The 22,527-nt window shown below is 39.4% G+C and overlaps 1 protein-coding gene across 2 annotated transcripts in view; it reads left to right on the forward strand.

Annotated features, from left to right (window-relative positions):
* Nucleotides 1-19,419, forward strand: part of atp11c (ATPase phospholipid transporting 11C (ATP11C blood group)) — a 40,001-nt gene extending 20,582 nt beyond the window's left edge. Inside the window, exons 4-31 of one of the 2 annotated variants that reach the window (XM_085363238.1) lie at nt 3,492-3,572; nt 5,139-5,246; nt 5,983-6,111; nt 6,545-6,633; nt 7,170-7,220; nt 7,631-7,695; nt 7,786-7,867; nt 7,954-8,104; nt 8,675-8,872; nt 9,403-9,573; nt 9,999-10,207; nt 10,368-10,439; nt 10,541-10,614; nt 10,722-10,825; nt 10,932-11,113; nt 11,875-12,141; nt 12,304-12,475; nt 12,590-12,692; nt 12,804-12,949; nt 13,751-13,810; nt 14,456-14,583; nt 15,097-15,232; nt 15,319-15,384; nt 15,545-15,648; nt 15,782-15,938; nt 18,003-18,111; nt 19,094-19,125; nt 19,402-19,419. In XM_085363238.1, the coding sequence (XP_085219364.1) occupies nt 3,492-3,572; nt 5,139-5,246; nt 5,983-6,111; nt 6,545-6,633; nt 7,170-7,220; nt 7,631-7,695; nt 7,786-7,867; nt 7,954-8,104; nt 8,675-8,872; nt 9,403-9,573; nt 9,999-10,207; nt 10,368-10,439; nt 10,541-10,614; nt 10,722-10,825; nt 10,932-11,113; nt 11,875-12,141; nt 12,304-12,475; nt 12,590-12,692; nt 12,804-12,949; nt 13,751-13,810; nt 14,456-14,583; nt 15,097-15,232; nt 15,319-15,384; nt 15,545-15,648; nt 15,782-15,938; nt 18,003-18,107 (3,210 nt within the window). In that variant the 3' untranslated portion in view covers nt 18,108-18,111; nt 19,094-19,125; nt 19,402-19,419. Of the gene's footprint in view, nt 1-3,491; nt 3,573-5,138; nt 5,247-5,982; nt 6,112-6,544; nt 6,634-7,169; nt 7,221-7,630; nt 7,696-7,785; nt 7,868-7,953; nt 8,105-8,674; nt 8,873-9,402; nt 9,574-9,998; nt 10,208-10,367; nt 10,440-10,540; nt 10,615-10,721; nt 10,826-10,931; nt 11,114-11,874; nt 12,142-12,303; nt 12,476-12,589; nt 12,693-12,803; nt 12,950-13,750; nt 13,811-14,455; nt 14,584-15,096; nt 15,233-15,318; nt 15,385-15,544; nt 15,649-15,781; nt 15,939-18,002; nt 18,290-19,093; nt 19,126-19,401 lie in introns of those variants that run through there. The other variant, XM_085363235.1, reaches the window with a different exon arrangement.
* The last annotated feature ends 3,108 nt before the right edge of the window (nt 19,420-22,527 follow it).

Consider the following 22,527-nt stretch of genomic DNA (forward strand, 5'->3'; position numbering starts at 1 on the left):
CCTCTCTGAAGATTTGTTATATACATCTGCTTTTGCTCTTCCATTACCTCTTCCTAATGATCCATTTTTGTGGTCCATGGAAATGGAAACTAACTGGTTTCCTTTTAGCGATAACCTAAACTATGGCAGCAAAGGAGCCGTCTAGTGTAAACAGGTGCTCGTTTTAGACCTTGTCAAGAAGGAAGTCCTTTCTCTCGTCATGGACTCTGAGCTTCTGTTCCCAGAAACCCAATGTTTCAGTGTCAGAAATGAAATTAATCTCAAACAATATCACATTAAGTGTAATATTCATTTCCCCCAGCCTTTCTTCTCTAAGTTGTCTGGATTAATTCTATATTATATATATTATTCTGTATTCTGTCTTAGCTAATGCGTATGAATGCTGAATTTTTAATTTTTATTGTATGGAATTAATGTGAGAAGAATCAATGTATGTATGTGAATATGAGGAATTTCTACCTGTGATGTGTTCATTTTACAATGTTTGTGTGTGAATAAATGTATATGTGTGTGTGAGCTTGTGGATGTTATGTATGAGTCAGTGGGTGTCCTGGGTGTTTACCCAAGCTGCAGTGTGGTTGGCATTTCTCCACTAATCCAGTTTCACTTGAGGGGTTCCTTATCCTAACCACTCAGTCTTTCCTATGCAGCTTGCTATTATATTAGATAGTGTGAAACAGGTACACAGATTGTGCGCTCATTTTGCACTTGCATCTTACAGACAGAAATAAACCTTCACATTTCCCCCGAGAGGCTTAATGCAAATACTCTACCAACAACTAAATGTCATGCATCCTCCAACTCTGTTCTATCCTCCTTTTGTCTCACATTGTCATTTGGTGTCTTTCTTTCTGTCTTTCTGTCTCACATAACCTTCAATTCGCTGCAGCGCTGCACTGCTGACGTCAGCAGCCAGGAAGCCCTCTGTACATCTGAGTGCCACAAATAGACACAGGCTGATAAAAAAGCACCACTCTCCTATAAATAGCCCTGCGTGTCTTTGCTTGAATTTGATTGAATGGGAATAGAGCACTGTGAGAGAGTGGGAGAAATGGTGTTGAGAGGGTGAGAGAAAAGGAGAGACCGAGGAGGGTGGAAAAAAAAAAAGAGAGGATGAAGGGGTGGGAGGATGCGAGGACCCACTGCTTTGGGACCCCGGGGAACTGCTGTCTGTCTCTCACTCTGACACACTTCCCGGCTCAGATGAAGGGCTTTCTGCTGCCCCGTTCTGCTGCTGTGATATCACACCAGCACATCAGCAGCAGTACACTCTTATTGCTGTGATTTTTTTCTTTTTTTTTGGCTTTGCATTTGGTGCAGTGGAGGCAAGTGTGTATAAAGTTGGTGGCGGTTGTTCTTAATGGGTGCAGATGAATTGATAAAAGGTTGAGTATATGAATGTTTTATTTTTCTTAGGGGTAGCTGTGTATATAGTGACGTTCTGCTATACTTAAATTGCCACTGAGCCATTGCTGTTGTATAAGTAGAGGCACACGTGCTTTCCAAAAATGTTCCAAGAATTTGTCCATGATATTCCTGACAATGGATACGTTGTGCTGAGTGAGATCAAACTGCATGTATGTTCAGAAACCACCTGGGGCTACACAACCTTGATGTTTTTAAATCACCAAAACAAGGAAGCACCACTTAGTGGTTTTAGTATTAAACACAAATAAATTTTTTTTAAATTATAGCTAAACAGCAAAAATAGTTTAAGCAGGTTTAATATAGATGCATTAAATTTCAGTAAAAAACCCGTCTGTTCCAAAAATGGAGGCTGTCCTAGATACAGCTATGTCTTCGAGGCCTGTCAAGTGATTTGAAATTGTATTATAGTGTGGGATTAAGGTTGTTTTGTGTGGGTTTTGTTGATGAACAGATAAAATGCCACCATCAGCTCTTTCTTTTTTAGTCCTCTATTGAACAGTGGCTAAGGATAAATCAAAATCAAACAACTCTGAGGCTGAAAGTTGGCTTTGTAAAGCATTTTCTTTATACTGTGGTAAACCTTTGCTGGGTTTTGCCATCTGGCTGCTGCATCAGAGAGACGTTAGTTTCTATTTTTCTTTCTGTGATCAGACAAATCTAAATCCAGTCATGTGAACAAGAGGTGATGGACATTAAAGGGGGCCTATTATACTCATGTTCAACTCCATATTTTTATTACTGATCTCTACTAGTTTAGCATTTCATAATTCAAAGCTCAAAATAACTTGCAATCTTATACTGGGCATTGGTGCAAATCCTTAGGTTACCCACTATCTCAAACAAGCTGATTTAGCTCATCTGCCTTTAGGGGTCACCTTCTCTTTAGTCCAGTTCTCATTGGCTGCTTTTCTCAAGAGACACTTTCATGACTGTGTAGCTATCTAGTCTTAAGATCTAAAGATTCTTGAAAGTATACCCCCAAATACTCTTGAATGATTGCTGGCTCTCCAACACATCAGGCCACTGCGGCAATATTAATACTTTTGTCTCACCAGAATAGCTACAAACATAATGCACTACTCTAAATCTTCAAATGGTGGAGGTGAACTTGTCTGTCTCTGCTTTGTAATTGATTTATCCTTTAATGAACTGTAATCACAGTAAGGTTCGGATGGATTTCTAGTGCACTGCCCTTGTACTTTTATGAGTGTGTTTTTGAATGGGTAAAGTATGTGGATCTGTGTTTGTGTCAGACAGTGCTTACTAAGTTTGCTGCCATTTTTATTTAATTTTCAGTTCAAGTGCAGTTGAGGAACACTGGAGACTGCATCAAAACATATCCTACTTGAGCCGATGTCTATCTGACACTTTGTAATGCTCCTGGTCAGAATATGAATGAGCTGGATGTGCTGTAACATCCAGTCTGGCTCATGGGGAGCCCAACTGCATTCTGCAGGATCAGAAATGCAAGCGTAAATCCTTCTGATAGGTTTAGGTGACATAAACACAAAGAGCTTTCTGTTTGCTGAGATTTTAGCTGGGTGCCTTGTGAGCCACTGCTCTTAAGCTGGATGTTTACCTGATCCTCACATTCTTATTACATACATGACTTATAAATGCAAAAAACCAAGTCTGATCCCCATACTCTACCTCTAGATTCTCTCACGAAATCCTCAGGCAGGTAAGGTCGGTTTGTCAAAGCTTTCTGCTGGCCCTCTTCCATGCCTTGGCAGAGACACAGTAGTGTTGGAATGCCTGCAGATTAAGCACTCTATCCCTGGCTCACTTGATTAAAAGTTCCGTGGTCCAGAACCTCCTTCTCTCCCCTCCAAAATGTAAATGTCTCCCTTGTGTTCCCTACTGATGAACAAATATGGGAAGTAGTAGAAAAGGACTACACCCTGCATTTAGAGGGCCTGCCTCATCATGCAAACCGTTACCACACATTGCTGCTGTAGGAGGACTCTCTAGTGATGTATGTAATACATTGGCATTGAAACAAAAAAGCATATGTTTATTGCTGAGCGTTAACATTGCGTTTCTCTTTTTCTTCTTCCTATTAGGTGATAGTGGATACCCCCACCAGCCCAGTCACCAGTGGCCTACCATTATTTTTTGTGATTACAGTAACTGCTATCAAGCAGGTAAGATATGTTCCTAATGAGAGTAAGTTTTGGTAGCAGTCACTTTATTGTGATTTTGTTTTTTGTTTTTTTAAATAGCCGTGTCTTATTGTCCTCCTTCTCTGTATAACACAGCCCCCCTTTCTTCATAACTGCCTTGGTGTGATTTTTGTGTAAAGTACGTGCCTAATGCTCTCTTGGGTTTTGTATTAATGTGCTCTGCTGGTGAATTCTGATTGGGGTGTAGATGAAATAGCCTCTAGGGGAGTGTTAGCAAATGAAGAGAGAGAGAGTCTATTTCAGAGGTACAAATTATCAAGGGGAGTATCTGTTTCTTTGACTCTATTGCTTCCCTGTCCCAGCTTTAGATGTATTGTTTTAAGATTGGCTTTTTAGTTAGTCTACAGCTGCGGCTTTGAAATGCACAATAATGGGTGGATTTCCTTACAATAATATATGGGGTGCACTGATAACACATGTCCGTGTTCATTCACGGTAGTGCTGTTAGTATATTTTTTCACACTGGTTTATACTGTGGAGTTCTGTGAACAAGGCTCAGGCAGTTCCTCCACACATAAAGACGGTGAATGAGATGGTGAAGATAAGGTGTTACTCATGCTTAAATAGGTCTTTCCTCTCGGGCTGTATACTTCCTGCCAGAAAGTTTGGAAAAATAATTTCAAACTGACTTTTGAACTAAACTGAGTCCAGGATGAAGGAGAGGGATGATCCTATTAATGCAAACTGAGTGTGGCAAAGCACTGGCAACAGAAAAGGACGATATAACACATGGAAAAGAATAACGAGAAGCCCGTTAAGAACTAAATGATTCTCGATAACCTTATATAAAATGTTCATGTATTTAAGTGAAATTTTTGTTTAACAGAGACCAAGACCTCACATTTTTGGTTGTGTGAACTAATTTATATGGCAGATGCTTCATTATTGTTTGTATTTTTGACTGAATAATTATATGGATAATAATAATAATAGGAATAAGAATCTTTGCATCACTAAACCAGACTTGATCCTCCTATTATCCTGTAATCCTGCTTTTTGGCTCACACTCAGCCTTGGCACACATTTTGGTTTACCCCTCTATTCTCATCTCCTCCATATCCATCACTATCTTAGAGACCTCATAAAGTCCACACTTGGTTTTGTGGCTCTTGCTGCTGCAGCCTTTGAAATTATCTTTTTACCTGACTCAGTATCATTTCATTTTATACTGTTTCTCTGCACTGTTGGACAATCACCATCTCATTCTGCTGCTGTAGGCACTTCTATACGTAATGATGACATGCTGGATGTGGAAATTTAATTGTATGAATTGACATTCATGTTTTATACTCTTCCATGGAAATGACGGATGCCGCTTGTAGTCTGCTGAAACTTCTTTCACCATTAAGAAGCCGTAAAACATTCAGGGAACACCCCTTAGTTTGACAGCTAGTGCTGTACTGTGTGCCTTTTTATTCTGACATCAGTTATAACTGTCAGTGTCCCATAGGTACAGATGTCACGGAAAAGGTTTCTACTTTTTGTTGTGCTAAGCAATGCTATTCTGATTTTGATATATTGCCACAGGGATATGAGGACTGGCTGCGGCACAAGGCTGACAATGAGGTGAATAAGTACCGAGTGACAGTGCTTGAAGATGGCCGGAGGATACAAAAAGAGAGTGAGAAGATCAAGGTACTTTGTAGCAGCAGATGCATCCTAGCTGAAGTGAAAAATAAAATAATTCCTCCAATATATATGCAGAGAAAGGCTGCTGGCAGCTATACAGGACTTTTTGGGATATATGCACAAGGGAGAACATAGTCTCCTGAGCTGATCTGATGCTCAGACATGTTTGTAAAGGCAACTTATTTTTCCAGTGCATTCTACTTTTAAAGAGCTATAGTTGGCTGGCTCACTTTAAGTAGCTTTCAGGATTTTAAAATGAACTAATTTTGTATTTGGTCATCTTTTATTTATTTATTTAACTTTATTACGGTAGAGATCTGCTCGTACAGCTGACACCACTCGGCATACAGCTGTCAATACCAAAGCTTTATGTGTTGTTTATGCGTTGTATAAAACAGCTGTTCCCAGCACAGGAGCCAACATAAGCTTACTGCTAGCTACTTTTGCTAAAATAAACATTTAAAATACAGGCAGGTTTTTGTCACTGCTTGGCAGTCCAAACCTGAGCTCAAAGAAGATTATGGATTGTTCTTGTTTTCACTTTTAGTATCTGGGTTTTTACTCACTGATCACAACAACTTCACAGGGACCTGGCAGTCATATGTATTTATAAGTCTTCTTAGTGATAAAAGTAATTTAAAGTTGTTTGAACTTCTGCCATTCATCCTGTGCGCGATTCTTCTGAAAAGAGGGAGAAAGCACACCGTGTCTTCACAAATGGTCTTTGGTTGTGTTTCTCTAGGTGGGAGATGTTTTGGAGGTGGAGGAAGACGAGACCTTTCCCTGTGATTTAATATTGCTGCAGTCTAGCCGAGATGATGGCACATGTTTTGTTACCACAGCAAGTCTGGATGGAGAATCGAATCATAAAGTAAGATAAGTGTATTACTTTTCAATCGTTTTGCATAGAAGAATTTGAATTAAAAGTAGTTCCAGATGAAGTTATAGTTAATGTGCGTTCATTTGATTAATATTAGGTAATAAGAGAGGAGGAGTGGATGTAGAAGAACAGTAAAGAATGCATTTGCACTTGCCTAGATACATGTTAAAATAATTGTGTAGTTATAATTCAGGGAATCTTGATTTATTTTCATTGAATGCTGGTCTCACTTTAAAGAGGTTTCACTTTTGTTTAGTTGCCAAAATTGTGTTCCTGTCTGTTTGTGCTCGAGTGTATTGGTATTTTTTCCTTCTTAATTTTCCGTTTTGTGTGTGAGTGAGAAGCAGTGGAAGTTAAAGCGATCAATGACCTAAGTTGGTCACAGCTCACGCTATTTCTCGGTCTGCCTCTTCTACTTGTCCAGACACACTACACAGTGCCAGACACAGAGCGCGATGTGGAATCTCTCAACGCCACCATTGAGTGCGAACAGCCACAGCCTGACCTTTACAAGTAGGCAATCATCATGTGGTCCCAACGGATTTACACTACAAGCATGTGGTGCTTGTGATCTGCTGAGGAGTGGATTAACTTAATGCCAGATTTAAAAAAATGTCTTCAATGACTCTGATATTAACATGCAGATTGTTAAAAAAAAATGTTTTGGCAAGCCATAGTGCATTTATGGGATAATAACTTGGTCTCTCCAAGACGAACTTAATTCTTACTTAAGTGTAGTTCTATGTCTAAAGACAATATGTCTATATAGGTCAACTTTGGGGCAAGCAGTGAAACTATTATAATTTAAAATCATACCTGAAGATGAAGGCGTGAATATTCCGAGCTAATGAAAGTGACAATATGGCTGACTACAAGTATTAGGCAGTACTCTAAACTTCTAGATTTTAAGGTCAATGAATATTTAGCTTTGAGTAATTAATGAACTCAGAAAAGATTCGAATACCTCAAGTTCAGATCTCTTCCACTCTTAACACAATAGTTGCTCACAAATCACTTCATCTGTTTGAGCATATGCCGTTGTGTTCCAGGTTTGTCGGTCGTATGCACATCTACAAAAACAATGAGGAGCCTTCGCTAAGGTGAGAGCACTCGTGTCCAACCAAGTCTGCATAGTTTAAAGAAACAAAATCTAAACAGTTGTTTGTTTCCCTTTACATAACCAGCAAATCATTATTTCATTGATCCTTTATAGCAGTCAAGCATTAAAATAAAAACAGACTGGCAGGGATTTAGCCACTGCTTCCAAAGCACTCCCACAGGCATTTATCATTGACTGCTTTGTAATGACCATATAAACAAATGCCAGTGTCCTTCTCAAGAACACTGGAACTGGTGTGAGCCCAGACTGCAGGCATACTGTGTACTGTCACTGCGTATATTAGAGTGGATGCCAGCTTCCCTGCCAGGTTTCCATTTAGAGGATAGAGAGGTGTGGATTCCACAGCAACTGTATGACTAAATAGGTGGATCTACTGATGTGATTGTGCAGGTCACTGGGCCCAGAAAACCTCCTGCTGAAAGGAGCAACTTTAAAGAACACTCAAAGCATCTGTGGTAAGTCAATAATAGCTTTTTTACTGGTACCATATTAAAGATGGCTCGATATCTTAAAGACTGATGTCTTTTCTTATTTTCTTTTTTAAGGTGTTGCAGTTTACACCGGCATGGAGACAAAGATGGCTCTTAACTACCAAGGAAAATCTCAGAAACGCTCTGTTGTGGAAAAGTAAGTTTACAGGGAAAAACAATATGTATAAAACAAGTCTAAAAAATACATTTGATACTCACTAATTTGAGTTTTTATGTCTACAGGTCTATCAATGCCTTCCTTTTGGTTTACCTTTGCATATTAGTGAGCAAGGCCTTAGTGTGTACTACACTTAAGTATGTATGGCAGAGCAAGCCTGGACAGGATGAGCCCTGGTACAACGAGAAAACTCTGAAAGAAAAGGAAACCAATCTGGTGAGTTTGCATTTTAGAAAACTAATGAAAACAAACATTATAGGAAAAAAAAGGAAAAGTGACTGAGGAAAATAAAACATGTCTAAAGCAGAACTAGAAGAACAGCTGTTGCAAGAAAAATGGCTAATATGGCTTGTTAGATAAGTTTCATCATACTGTTATTGTGTACTACATACATACATACATACTGAGGCCTATGTTAATTCAATAGTAATTATTATAATCCTTAAAGGGCTGCTGAGGGAACTCTATACATAGTTTTAAAGTTCTTATAAAATGAGCAAAATGGCCACTGTTGCCATATGATGTAGTCCGTTTCATGTCATCTGTTAACCTTCTGCTTTAGCCCGCATTCAACATTGTGACTGCCATTTCCTCATTTTTGTTGCAAGTATAAACAGTGACGTCTAGGACTGCAGAATGGTTTCTTAGAATTGCTTAGGTTATGGAGAAAATGATGCAAACCGCAACTCACTCTTTCTCTCTCTATACATATAAATACAGTGTGTATATATATCTCTCTATATATGTGTAAATATATTATGTGCCTCTTTGTTTTTTTACCAACAGTACCTTAACATGTTCACCGACTTCCTGTCCTTCATGGTGCTCTTCAACTTCATCATTCCAGTGTCCATGTATGTGACCGTTGAAATGCAGAAGTTTTTGGGATCGTTTTTCATATCCTGGGATAAAGATTTCTTTGACAGTGAAATTGAGGAAGGGGCACTGGTCAACACCTCGGACCTCAATGAAGAGCTGGGACAGGTCAGAAATATCTGTCATTATGCTTTCTGTAAACTCTGCATTTCTGTGTCCAAAAATTTTCAATTATATTAACTAAATTCCTCTATTGTTTATAAAAACTCTAAAGCTTTTCCTGAACATTTCATCTCCAGCATCTCTGAACGATGTCCAGATGTAATCTGTAGAACAATCACTAGCACTATGATGTAGTTTTCCATCCAAACAAGTTTATATTTTATACTGAATTTTGTGTATTTTAAAAAGCAAAACTTCTACCCGAGACTAATGTAAGTGCTTCTTTAAAATGAATTTTCCTTGTTTCATTTTTATTATGGCACTGCTGACTTAAAGGGCGCTGCCATAGATCAGTCACACTTGGTTTGCCAGATGATTATTTGAGTTAAAGGTGATGCTCCGTTAAACTGATTAATGCAGTGTAATTTCCTCCGGGAAGTAATTGCCTAATATTATTGTTGGAGGCTTTTAAACGAGAAACTGAATTCTTATGGTTTTGGAAGTGTGTGTCATTTTTATTTTCACGTTGCCTGTAGGTGGAGTATGTCTTCACAGACAAGACGGGGACCCTAACTCAGAATAACATGGAGTTCATAGAGTGCTGCATTGATGGCCACCAATACAAGTACAGGGATGCGAGCTCGGAAGTGGACGGATTCTGCGTTACAGATGGACCTATGAACACAGTACAACAGAAAGCTGGCAGGGTGAGTGTTGTGGTGTCCCGCCATCTGTTGTAAAAGTCATACAAGGATTAACATATGGCCATTACATAGCTCGATGCCCAGAAAGGCCCTTTATTGGTCACCCTGGTACATTCTCCTTGACATGTCGACATATGCGCTATAACATAGCGGAGGGAAGGAGCTGCATGCTCCTGACACGAGTGCTTGATAACACTTCACAGACTATTGCACTTAATTACTTGTGCTGATAAGGGGTCAGTTTGGTTATAAATTCTAGGCGTTATCCAAACTCCAGCTACTGTATATAGCTCCTTGTTTGGTTGTTAATAATTAAGTAAAAAAAAGATTTATGAATTTATTTTAAGGTTTATGAATGAATTTTCTACTTGTAAAGCCCTACCTTTTTTTTTTAACAGTATTAAGCCACGTTTACGTAATTTTCATAGGAAAGGGAAGAGCTGTTTCTGCGTGCCCTGTGCCTGTGCCACACAGTCCAGGTAAAGGAGTCTACAGAGCAGGGTCAAGGTCAAGATGGACGGATAGACCAGGTGGATGGATTAATGGTAGATGGACAAGTGGTCCCTCCACTGCAGGAGCAGAGGGGCTTTATAGCCTCCTCACCTGATGAGATTGCTTTGGTCCAGGGTGCAATGAGGTAAGAGGTTGGGTGTCATGACTCAGTGATTTCAGGTGGCTATTTGACAAGCACACAGTTGGAATTGATAAACCTAAGGAAAATGTAACTGGTATAATTTCGTTATAATATTTATTGAGAACATAAAAGCCATTTGTGTTTTGATTTGTCTCGATCTCAGGTACGGCTTCACATTTCTTGGCCTCGAAAGTAAAACCATGAAAATTCTCAACAGGACAAATGACGTTGAAATGTAAGTTAGTCATTTCTTGGAATGTCTTTTCTTTTTTTAAAATCTCAGTTATTGTTTGTATTTAAATTACATCTTTTATTTCCTCTGCGTACATCCTTTAGGTATGAATTGCTTCATGTGTTGAACTTTGACCCAGTCAGAAGGCGAATGAGTGTAATCGTCAGATCAATATCAGGTGAGCTTAAGGTTACTGTCAACGTTATTGGAATGCTAATAAAATAGCGTTGGCCAGCACATCCCTGATGCTGGGTGTCTGTATAATAGTGTGTTTTTCGTGCCCAGGTGAAACACTGCTCTTTTGTAAGGGAGCCGACTCCTCCATCTTCCCCCGAGTCAAACAGGAGGAAGTTGAAAAGATACGCATGCATGTGGAGCGTAATGCAACAGTACGTGGTGGAAAACATCTCGTTTTCCTAAATTTCCAACTGTTGGAATGATTTCATTGCATAACATTTTGGCTTTTATAACATCAGCTGCTATTTTACTGTTTAGGATGGTTACCGGACACTGTGTGTGGCCTACAAACATCTTACTGCTGAGGAGTATGACCAGGTAGATTCAGGATTAAGGGAAGCTAGACTGGCTCTGCAGGACAGAGAGGAGAAGCTCATGGCTGTTTACAACCAAGTGGAGACTGGAATGAATCTAATTGGAGCTACTGCTGTTGAAGATCGGTGGGTGCTCACACAAAATGTATAACTGTGATGCTCTTAATTGTGAAACTGCTGTGTTGAAACCCCAAATATGTTGATTCTGTTCATCTGGACGTAGTTTTTCGTGTTGAAACCTGCTGAGTATCCTTAAATCCACATACTTGTGCTGTTCTTGCCCCTTAATAAACATCAGTGCCAAAAGGAAGAGGAGTGAGTGCAAAAGCACAAAAAGGAGTGCAAAAGCCTGTGATGAGCATATCACCAAGCCTTGCTCTTTGTTATGTTGCTGCAATGAGTTAATTCCTCCCTTTGGGGATGTTTTAAATGTCATCAACTGTCACTTTTTTCACCATGTATGACTTTGGCTTTCTATTTTCATCTGATTAGTTTGATATCAGCTAAAAGCCCTTCTTTTTAGAGCGTTTTAATTTAAGCTCACACTGCCATCTTGTGGTTAAGTTGTGACCTACAATCAAAGATTCCAGCTTTTAAAAATAGACTGCATAAATTGCAAAAGTTTAGGTCTAAAACACATGCATTGCCTATAACAAAGGAAGTAAACATATTCCTGAATCACCATTTATTCATCATTTAATACACAAACACTCACACTTTTAAAGGACCACGCCTTCCCAAACCATTATGACATGAAATTTGGTAATTTAGCTTAGCTTTTTTTTTGTTTTGGTTTTTTTTAAACACATGTATATAAACTATACATAATTGTAGGCATTCTTGCTGCTAGTAGTCATAATGATCCTTTTCTATTTATTATTCTACAGTCTTCAAGAGGAGGCAGCAGAGACTATGGAGGCTCTGCAGGGAGCAGGTATTAAAGTGTGGGTCTTAACAGGAGACAAGATGGAGACGGCCAAATCCACCTGCTATGCTTGCAGATTGTTCAAGAGGAACACAGAGCTGTTGGAGCTAACAGTGCGTACTCTAGAGTCTCCAGGAAAAAGGCGTGAGGACCGACTGCATGACCTCTTGCTCGAGTACCACAAGAAAACTGTACAGGATGCACCACCAGCAAAGACACGTGTTGCCAGGTTGGCACCTTAGATTACAAAAGCCTGTGTGCTATGTACTGACATTATTCTGATTTTTATTTATTTTTTTGGCTTTTTATTAGGGGGTTGTGGGGCAATAGTTAAAAAAAAAACCAAAAACATTAGTAACAATTAAACTATTTTGTCTACTCTGTATTGCAGGAATTGGTCCAGCCAGGATTATGGTTTTATAGTAGATGGAGCCACTCTGTCGATGGTGCTCAACTCATCCTCTGAAAACAACTTACATGACTATAAGGACCTATTTCTACAGATATGTCAAAACTGCACGTCTGTGCTCTGCTGCCGCATGGCTCCCTTACAAAAGGCACAGGTCAGAACAGTGATTTAATAAGCTGAGAAATAAAACTGAATTGATTTCTTTCACAGTGAAAGATTATTTCTGATTTTATTCAGCTGTTGTGCCTCTGTATCAATCTATCTATAGATAGTTAAAATGGTGAAGAACTCCAAAGGCAGCCCAATCACCCTTTCCATTGGAGATGGAGCCAATGATGTCAGCATGATTTTGGAAGCTCATGTAGGCATTGGTAAGAAATGTGATGATGTGATGCTGAAGCTGATTTAGCCATCTTTAATTACTCTTCTATGTGTAGTGGAGTGCAGAAATGTGTAATTTGTTTTGGGCCTTGGTGTTTCAGGCATTAAGGGGAAAGAGGGTCGACAGGCGGTGAGGAACAGTGATTATGCCATCCCCAAACTGAAGCACCTCAAGAAACTTTTGTTGGGACATGGGCATCTCTACTATGTTCGCATTGCACACCTGGTGCAGTATTTCTTTTATAAGGTAAGTGGAGATTCTGTGTCCAGGAGCACTAGGAGCACCCACTAGAGCCTGACAGATATATTGTTTGACTGATATTAGCTTTTTGCTGATATGTCAGTATCAGCATAACATGACCATAATATGGGTCTCAATGTTTTCCACCAGTTGTAACTTCCCCTTTGTGAAAACACATGTTTGGAATGCTACAAACACAACGATCAGGTGCTCAGAGTGTAAATGACTAATCAGCATCTTGATTTGGAAATAAAACAAGCTAATGTTTAACCTGCATGGTTACATTTTGTCAGATAAAAAAGGTTTGTGATATATGTGGGCATTTCGTGTGCCTGAATGAAAAGAAATATTGACCCATACATTGGATTTGTAAATCAGTAAATACCAGTTTCAATCTTAAAAATCCTATATTGGTCAACATCTAGTACCCACCAAAAGCCATTTGGTATCTTTACACTGGTGCAGTGGTTAGCACTGTCACCTCACAACAAGAAGATTCTGTGTTTGGATCCACTGGCTGACTGGAGTTTGCATGTTCTCCCTGCTTGTGCGTGGCCTCTCACTGTATACATTGGCTTTCCCACAATCTAAATTGGCAGGTGTGAACGTGAGCACGAGTGATTGTCTCTTTTTGTCAGTCTAGCCATAGACCGACAACCTTTAGCTCCACCGCAATCCTGAATCCTTGATAAGCAGAAGGAAATGGATGGATACACACACGCTCATACACATATAGTCTTACATGCGAGACTGATTTTTTAGGTTGAACTCTGTATGACCCTGTTTTCATTCTCTGTTCGCCTGCAGAATCTTTGCTTCATCTTACCACAGTTTTTGTACCAGTTCTTCTGCGGCTGTTCCCAGCAAGTAAGTATATCTAATTGAGGTTCAAAGACATTCTGAACATGAAAGGAAGTAATGTTTCCTAAAATCACACCTCTGTGTGCTCCCGATTGCTCAGCTCTTGTCCTCACAATCCCCTTTCCTCACTGTCCCTGGGATGTATGCACTTTGTTATCGTCATACAATATAAATAGGCAAAACTCATGCTGGTCATGTTGTGCCACCACGAATACACCATGACACAATATGGATATTTTGGAATCCTGGTGGCATTTGTTTGTTTTCCTAGTCTTAGAAAAAAAATTAAAATAGGGGAAAGATCTTATGGAAATTCTTTTGAGCACAAGGATTAATTTTATTATTCTTATGACATCTGTCATCCTTTTTAAGATCACCGAGTGATTATATTTTTGTGTGAAAGGTGAAGGTGATTTTCTTTTCTTTTGTTGTTGTTTTTTTTTTTTTTTTTGGTTTCCCCATCATGCCACTGGTCTCTGATATAGATCTTTCACAAGCACATGAAAGATGTATATAAGCTTGCTCATGACGTGCTCTGTGCTCAAGTTATGGTTGTGTGTATGAGTTGTGTCCTCTCTGTGATATTAACCCCTCCTCCTCCTTACCAACCCTTCCCTCGTCAACCTTTCCTCCTGCTCCCATCCTCCCCAGCCCCTGTATGATGCGGCCTATCTGACGATGTACAACATCTGCTTCACCTCTATGCCCATCCTGGCTTACAGTCTTTTCGAACAGCATATTTCCATTGAGATGCTCCTGGAAAATGCTACCCTCTACAGGTAAACTGGGATATAAAAGTAGATGTGCTTGTTATGTTCTGTCCTTTCATCAAAAATCCCACAGTAATGGAGATTAGGAGATTCTTTTCTTAGGTTTTAAATCTAGACTTGGAAGGATTTCTGTGTCTGTGCAACACTTCACTATTTAAAGAATTGGTAACACTATCCGGAGACTAATGTGTTTATTTTGAATTTAGGTACAGAATTATATTGTATACTTTTACTATACAATACAATATTGTTACTAAATAAAGTCCTGGTTTGGGTTCAGGCGTAATTTAAAAGTTAAAAAAAAGTAAAAATAAATATTTAATGAACAGGTTACAAAGTTCTTCTGGTGAAGTTGAGTTAACTAATTTTGATGGTAGCTCATTTGTATTTACACAGTAACTTTTTTGGCCACCATTAATATGTTATATAATGGTGTTGTCCTTTTGTGTGATAAACAGGAAATGTTACACAAAGACACAGTAAGTAAATAAATTTGTTAATTTTCCTCTTTCAAATCTTTAGACAAATCGGTAAGAATGCCATGTTACGGTGGGGACCATTTCTCTACTGGACATTACTGGGAGTCTTCCACGGCTTGGTCTTCTTCTTTGGTGTTTGGTTTTTGTTCAGCAACCCAGCCCTGCAGGATAATGGCCAGGTTTGATTTAAATCCACTTCTAAACAGGTTTCATATCTACAGTCTCCTAACTACAACTGCTGATTGTTTTATTGTTTTGACTCTAGGCTTTTGGGAACTGGTCATATGGAACGATTGTATTCACCATCCTTGTTTTCACTGTAACACTAAAGGTAAGCTCTACCCCTGTTTATTTTGACATTTATAAAACGTCTATCATTAGAGTGGACATATGAGTTTGAAGTAGATATTTTGTTAGTCATGTCTTTTGCAAAGTTCTTTTATATGTGTTTTAAAAGATCTCTTACTACTTTCTTTTCTCCAACATTCTAGTTGGCTCTGGATACACGGCACTGGACATGGATAAACCACTTTGTGATATGGGGTTCCCTGGCTTTCTATGTGTTTTTCAGCTTCTTCTGGGGAGGAGTAATATGGTTAGAATTCAACTGAGGATTAAAAAAAACAAAAAAACAAATCTTATTGTAGTCATTTTAGTTGGCCTTTTCATTCTAGTCAAACATGTATCTCCTCCAGACAGTATAAACTGAAGTGTCATCTCTCCCCCAGGCCTTTCCTGAGACAGCAACGGTTATACTTTGTGTTTGCCAACATGCTGAGCTCGGTGTCAGCCTGGCTGGTCATCATCGTGCTCATCCTGCTCAGCCTATTGCCAGAAATCCTCTACGTGGTGCTCCGCAAGCCCCGCGGCCCTTACGCTCGACAGGTAGTGCTATAACTCTCTCTCTCTGTCTCCCTCTCTCTTTTCTCCCCCTCTCTTTCTCTCTCTCCCTTCCCTTTATTCGTTCTTTTCTAATTATTATTTTTGCTAATGGTTATTTTTGTTGATGGAGCATATGTTTAATATATTTTAGGTTGAACTGATAGAGGTTTATGAAGTACTGTTCAGGGAAGGATTTAAATCAAGGAATTTTAATGCGATTGCTGATTGTAACATTTGCATGGCTTTGCTAACATAGAGCAAGGCAGATCTTTACAGAGCTGTTTGCCTCTCTTCACACGTCCTTTGCTTTGGAGTTAGATCATTGGGAAGAAGATGGTGGGAGGGGTAAATTACATCTGACCTTATTCAGAAGTGGAAAAAAGACGTTTGAAAGCACAAATATCTGATCTATTACAGCCCTCTGCTGGCTATTTAAAGCATGACGTACATTATGCAGGTTTATATTAGGGGGTCGGTTAGCTTGTCATATATTACGTTGCACACGTTTGCCAAAAGCTAAGAGAGTTTTAAGAGATATGTTTAATGAGAGAAGAAAGGGTTTGAAAAGAAACCTAAAAAAACAAGCCAACCACGCCCAAAACATATTTTGTGTACCAAGAGATAATTTTTTTTAAGTGTCTGTGCATCTTTAAAATTATGCCTGTTGTTGAATTATTTCTGAAGGCTGTTTTTATTTAACTTCCACCAGAAGTCTGCCAGAGGCATATTTTGTCATTTCAGTGGGCTCTCTAATGTGTTTGCAAGCAGATGGAAATGATTGGTGGTATTCTTGCTCTTTTCTGTGGGTTTTTTGGTATTGTGTCTAGACTTGATTTTTATTCCTTTTTTGGATGGGGGAGAAGTAATAAACTAAATGAGAAGTTTTGCTCATATTTGTGGAGAGCCACATAACTTGCAGATTTGTACAATATTCAGGACTTGCGTACGTATGGTGCACATATTTTTATTTTTTAGGCTCATTTTTCACCTTTCCTACTTTTCCTAACTAGTGCTAATGCTTTGCTCTTTAACACACTCATAAGTATCTCACCCTCTTATTTCCTTCTCTCTTACTTCTCTGGACAATCCTCCCTAAAGATGAAACATCGCCTTCCTTCCTCTGGGACATCCACTATCTTCATGTTGTCACAGACCGCTAGCTCTCACAGCTTCTCATGGAGTGACTGAGGTCTCTTTTTCTTTGTCAGCTTTTATACTTCAGAATTTCTGTGTCTGTGCACCACTTGCCTGCTTCCTACTTCTGTGTCCTTCCTCTCCCACTGTTTCGACTCCTTTCTTCACCTATAATAACTCAGGCTGCTGTTTTGTAGATTTTAATAGTCCAATTTGCTTGGACAGATTAGGTCAGACATTTCAAATTTCTGATGTACTGTGTCACATATCAGGAATGCTATCCTTGGAAGGCACCATTTTAAACCTTGACTTGAGGGATTTTCTTTTTTGTGACACTGGGAAGAATGGCACGCTGCCATCTCTTCCAGCAGTGTGGAGTAGGACAGGTTGTCCATGCTAAAAACTTGCTGTTAGTCTGCCATGCTTGTCTGCCTAGTTGTATCCGTCAGTGTCTCCTCCCAGCTGCCTTTGCTGCTCTACTGCCTGCTGCCTTCGCATGTCCAGTCAGGTGGCTGCAGCACATCACAGCATCCAAACGTACCTGCATGAGGCCCAAATTCACAACCTCATCCTGGATCCTCAAGCCTGACAGTGTGTGTGTTTGTGTGAGTGTGCGTTTGTATATGTCTTAAGACATACTTATTTTGTGAAATTTGCAAGAATAGTAACCCTATATTATTTGAACCTATTAAAAAGTCGACTAAAGGGCTTCCAAAATGGATCATTCCTAGAAGGGTTGTCTAAAATGGCTCCTGGATTAATTTTCATTGTCTACATGTCTACTTTGAAGTCTTTCTGAATGTATTTAATTGTTCTTTGTTTATATATTTATGTCTGTGTGCAAAAGAGAGCACAAGATGGTGAGAAAGGCAAAGTATGTATGTGATTATCAGCGTAGTGTCGTCACTGGTGTCTCTTGCCTCACCCTTCTAGAAGAAGCTGGTTCAGTCAAGCGCAGGGGGCATCCAGTCACCCCGGTCGTCAGCCAGGCCCCTGCTCATGAGAACCTTTTCAGATGAGTCCAATACTGTCAGTTAAACAGGTACCAGCCAACTTTCAGGCCATTTAAGCCAATCAGTGATTTGCTCCCCCAGTCAACCAGTCCAGCAGCTCTCTCATCTCTAACTTTGAGTTTTAACAAGGAAATCAAAGACGGTAGCATAAAGGCCGCATTTATTTAGACTCTTTGTGTTCTTGTGTGTTGTGTTAGGCTCATATTGGCTGGCTGAAGAGATGCACTTTTCCCATGCCTCTTGTTTTGTTTAATCATTTCTATTAAACTGACCAAATGGTGCACTCACTTGATATGTGAAAGCATCCATTGACCTAATCTTTCAAAAGTTTTTTGTTTTTTTGTTTGTTTTTTTTGTGCAAGCTCGTGCTCCTTTCAGCCTCCCTTTCGATGCCCAGCTTGTATTTACCTTTCTGCATGCGCAGATGTGCTTTCAAATCCAAATTTTTATTTCAGCCTCTCGCATTTTTGGACCTTGTAAGAGTGTCTGTGTGTGAAGTGTCTGTGGTGGTTTCATCCTCTTTACCCAACAGTGTGAAACAGCAGGGCTGGCCTATGATTTTGGCCCCATTTTCTGAAATATATGTGCTGTTTGTAACAATGTGGTTTAATCATTTGTCGTGGTCACGGTCTTCTGTGTGTATATCCAAACCCTAATTGGTCGTGGCTGTCTGCTTACTGTTTTATATGTGAGTGCATTGCATGACTCGGTGCATGATGTGATGTTGGCATAAGCTCTGCCCAAATGCTACTTCATGACAGGGGGTAGACGAAAAAAATACCAAACACAAAAAAATGTAAACACCGCGAATAATGAAAAGCAGCCATTGTGTTGTGATGTTGTGCTAAATATCCTTAGGTGTTTACATTTAGTTTTTGTCCACCCCCTGGATGAAGGACTGAATGTTGCACATATCTGTCACTATTGACCATCGTCTCTGGTTGCGCAATTTTAGAAAGAGACTGTATGACAGCTTGCAGAGTTTAACTCACATTTCTACTTTCCCTGTAGCCATCATTGGAATCCCTCCTACAAACATCAAGGTAAACAAAGAGTCAGCACTAACCTTCTGTATTTGCTTAGTGTCTCTGCTGAGCTTCAGAAATTCAGTAGACTTGGATCAAATCGGGATCATTTCCTTTATTAATTTCTTTTTTAATCTGGTGGAGGAAACCGGTGGCATTGTAGTGACCTTCATGTTGTTAATCACTGCTTATTCATTTGGGGTGTGATTTCAAGGTGTCTCGTCCTTGTCCTCTTGTTGGTATGAACTTATGACGAAGACATCAGGTAACATCTGCTCACCCAATCCTTTTCAGATTGCAGCAGTAATGCCACTATCGTACAAGCATCTAAAGGAGCGCGACTAAAAGGCATCGAGGACTCATAACAGTCACGTCAACCTCATTCAGGGTCCCGTACCAAGGAAGAACGTCTGCCATCTGAAAGGAGGAGATGGAAAAAAATCAGAAGAAACGCGTTCGGTCCTTTGAGAGGGTTTAAAAGTCTTTTGACTTGTGTGTCTCCTTCTCCGTCCTTCGCTGTCCAACCTCAAAAAGCAGCCACCTCTCATGCATGCTTACAGAGCAGTGCTCTACATTCTTTTATACAGTATCTACTTAGACCCCAGGCATGAGTTTTCTTTCTTTTTTTTTTTTTTTGTACCTTACTATAGAAGCGAATGCATACATGGCTGCCTTGTCAGTAGCTCTATTCATCTGCTGTTTTAACAAGCAGCTGAAATATCCACTTCAAGAATGCTAAATGTGCATGAAAGAAGGCTCAAAAGAGCTCCACCAACGTTTAGTCTCTGCATTCTACAAGCTTTTTTAATATATTATCAACAGTTTCAGAGGTTATTCTACTTTAGTGTTATTACACTTTTCAACTGTTAAGTTTTAAATTGTTTCAAATATTTTAGTAAACACACTCCTCAACGGATCCAAATCATTTGGGATGAAAAGTTACTGAATGTGATTTCAGCCCAGCTCAGATCAGCTTAACGACTGTTAAAGTGGTTTTCTGGTTGTAGATGTTTATTTGTATCTAGTAATGCCATTTATATTGAATACTAAGATATGAGGGGTCAGCAGAGGTCATATCAACCCTCAGTCCAAAAACTGCGTGTGTTTATGTAAGGCTAAGAAATGCATTAGAGATTTTAAGGATATTCTGGCAATGAGACATTGCTTGGAGCGTCACCTCCAATATTCCAACCTCAGAGATAGTTCAAGAGAGTCAGATTTGAATGAGAAAGTTAATATATGTACAGTAGTATAGAGATATATTGTTAGCATCTGCTCGAAGCCAAAAACATGAACGCAATGCGATCAGAGTCTGTCCGCACTCACGTGCCCTAAAAGTGATGTTTTGTTGTATGGGTGTGACACAAGTGTAGGGCAAATGCACTGGGTGAGAATAGCCACAAATGCCTGTGTGTAATGTAAACCAGGATTACTTGAAACCTTACTGATGTAGTTCTGTTAGACATTTTCTGCACTATTAAGGAAACTGGTTTCTGCATTGTGTAGATGGTCACCAAGGCACATGAATATATGCCTGAGCGCACACACGCACATATCAGAGAAGAACATTACACGAACAGTAACCACCTTACACATAATGTCACACATGTACTAGAGCCTAAATGAGGTATTTGTATTCTTAGCCATTTACAAGTTTGCTTATTTTGTCTCAGTCAGGCTGAAGTTGGGGATTAAAGAAAACCAGCTTCATCGGAATAGTTAATGCCACTGTGAGACTCTACTCTCTGGAGTGGACCGTTCGGCCCCTTGTTTCTTCCTTTAACTTGTGTGTAGTGCTTCATACATTCCATTTAAACATAATTACATGATTTCAGACACTTTTGATGATGCTTTGGTTTGTTTCTTTTCCCCCCCTTTCTTTTCTTCACAAGTGTATATTGTGTACTTTGCATATTTATTAAGTAAATGTAATTTGACTCACAAATGTTATATTTTTTATTACTTTCAGTTTTAAATTGTGGAGCGTGTTCTGCTTTGTGTCATTTTAGTTGGCCTGTTTTACTACAGCTCTGTTGTGAGACTGTGCCAGTGTCATTAAATAGTCAATTTTATCTACACAAAGGCAGGCAGACCCTCCTCTGTGAAGACATTCAGCATCCCAAAAATTAGCCTCGGACCCAATGCCACTACTTTTTGTCTGGTGGTTTAACTGCAAGTTGAAGTTGAAAGCGATCATTGTTACTGATTATTTATGTTTAGATGCCAATCTGTATAGAATATGTCTTTATGATGATTTTAACTACTGCTTCGCTGATCTCTGCTCAAACATGCTGTGTATTAAATCTCCCTGACTGTAACCTAAATAGCTGTAAAAATAAAATTTAAAAAAATCATCTGCACAATGGCAAATGCAGCTGTTAGGCCTAAGGGACTTTAAGGATTTATATGGAAAGCAGGGGTTTTGTTTTGTTTTTGTTTTGTTTGGTCACCTAAAGACCTGTGCCAGAGATAACTGGATGTAAGATGATTCACAGAAGGGGCTGCCTGCTTTGTTACCAGATATAAACCTTTAAGTTACATATATATGGAAAAAAGAAATGCTATTTTCGAAGCTTAAAATGTGTTCAAATCTAATTTTGCCTGTCTAAATTAAAAGTAAAAAGAATGGATTGTATTTTTAATGCAACCTTTTTCCAGCCACTTTTTTTTATAAAATCAAAATGTTAAAAAAATAAGAAAAAAAAATAAGCACGAGAGGCTTTGTGGTTGCGGACCCTGTCTGTGAGGGGTGGAGGTGGGCACAGCAGCAGTTCTGCACAGCAGGGACATCTTGCCACCTCCAGCCTTTTGGGTCTCCAGCTTCAACACTCTAAACCTCCAAGCTGAATGTACCTCTTTGAAAAAAAAATTATATTAAAAACCAGATGTTGTTCTTTAATAAAGCAGAATGTTTTGAAGATATACAAACTGCTTTGTGCTGCTTTGCACCACATGTTGTGTCAGCAGGTTTTGTCTGATGGAAGATCTGAATGTGTGTGCCTGAGAGGGGGGGAGGGGGGGGCTGAGAGGCTAAGCTGGATCAGCTGAGTGACTGCTCTCCCACTGCTCCATGCATGGCCTCGGATTAAAAAAAACAAAACATTAAATCGCCGTCACTGTATAGGAGAGATTTACATACATGCATATTTACACGTTTTCTGCACTCTGCAGTTGATCTATTCCAGGGAGTTGTGGGCTGAGCTGTGGGGAGTTGGGTTGAGAGAGAGAGACTGCAACAGTATGTACACAATGCCACTCTTTCATATTTGTTCTTCGGTTTGAATGTGATTGTTGTGTATTAAAGGCTGTTTCACAAGGGTCAAACTTGTTGGCTGAGGGTGTGGAAGATTTTAATTTTTTATCAATGGCGCTATTCTCCTCAGTTTGTGCATCTATATTATAGTGACACTGGAGAAATAG

This window comes from Diplotaxodon limnothrissa, linkage group LG2 (assembly GCF_057381915.1).
Source record: "Diplotaxodon limnothrissa isolate DT_005_m linkage group LG2, D_limnothrissa_male_GT1.1, whole genome shotgun sequence".
Classification (NCBI taxonomy): domain Eukaryota; kingdom Metazoa; phylum Chordata; class Actinopteri; order Cichliformes; family Cichlidae; genus Diplotaxodon; species Diplotaxodon limnothrissa.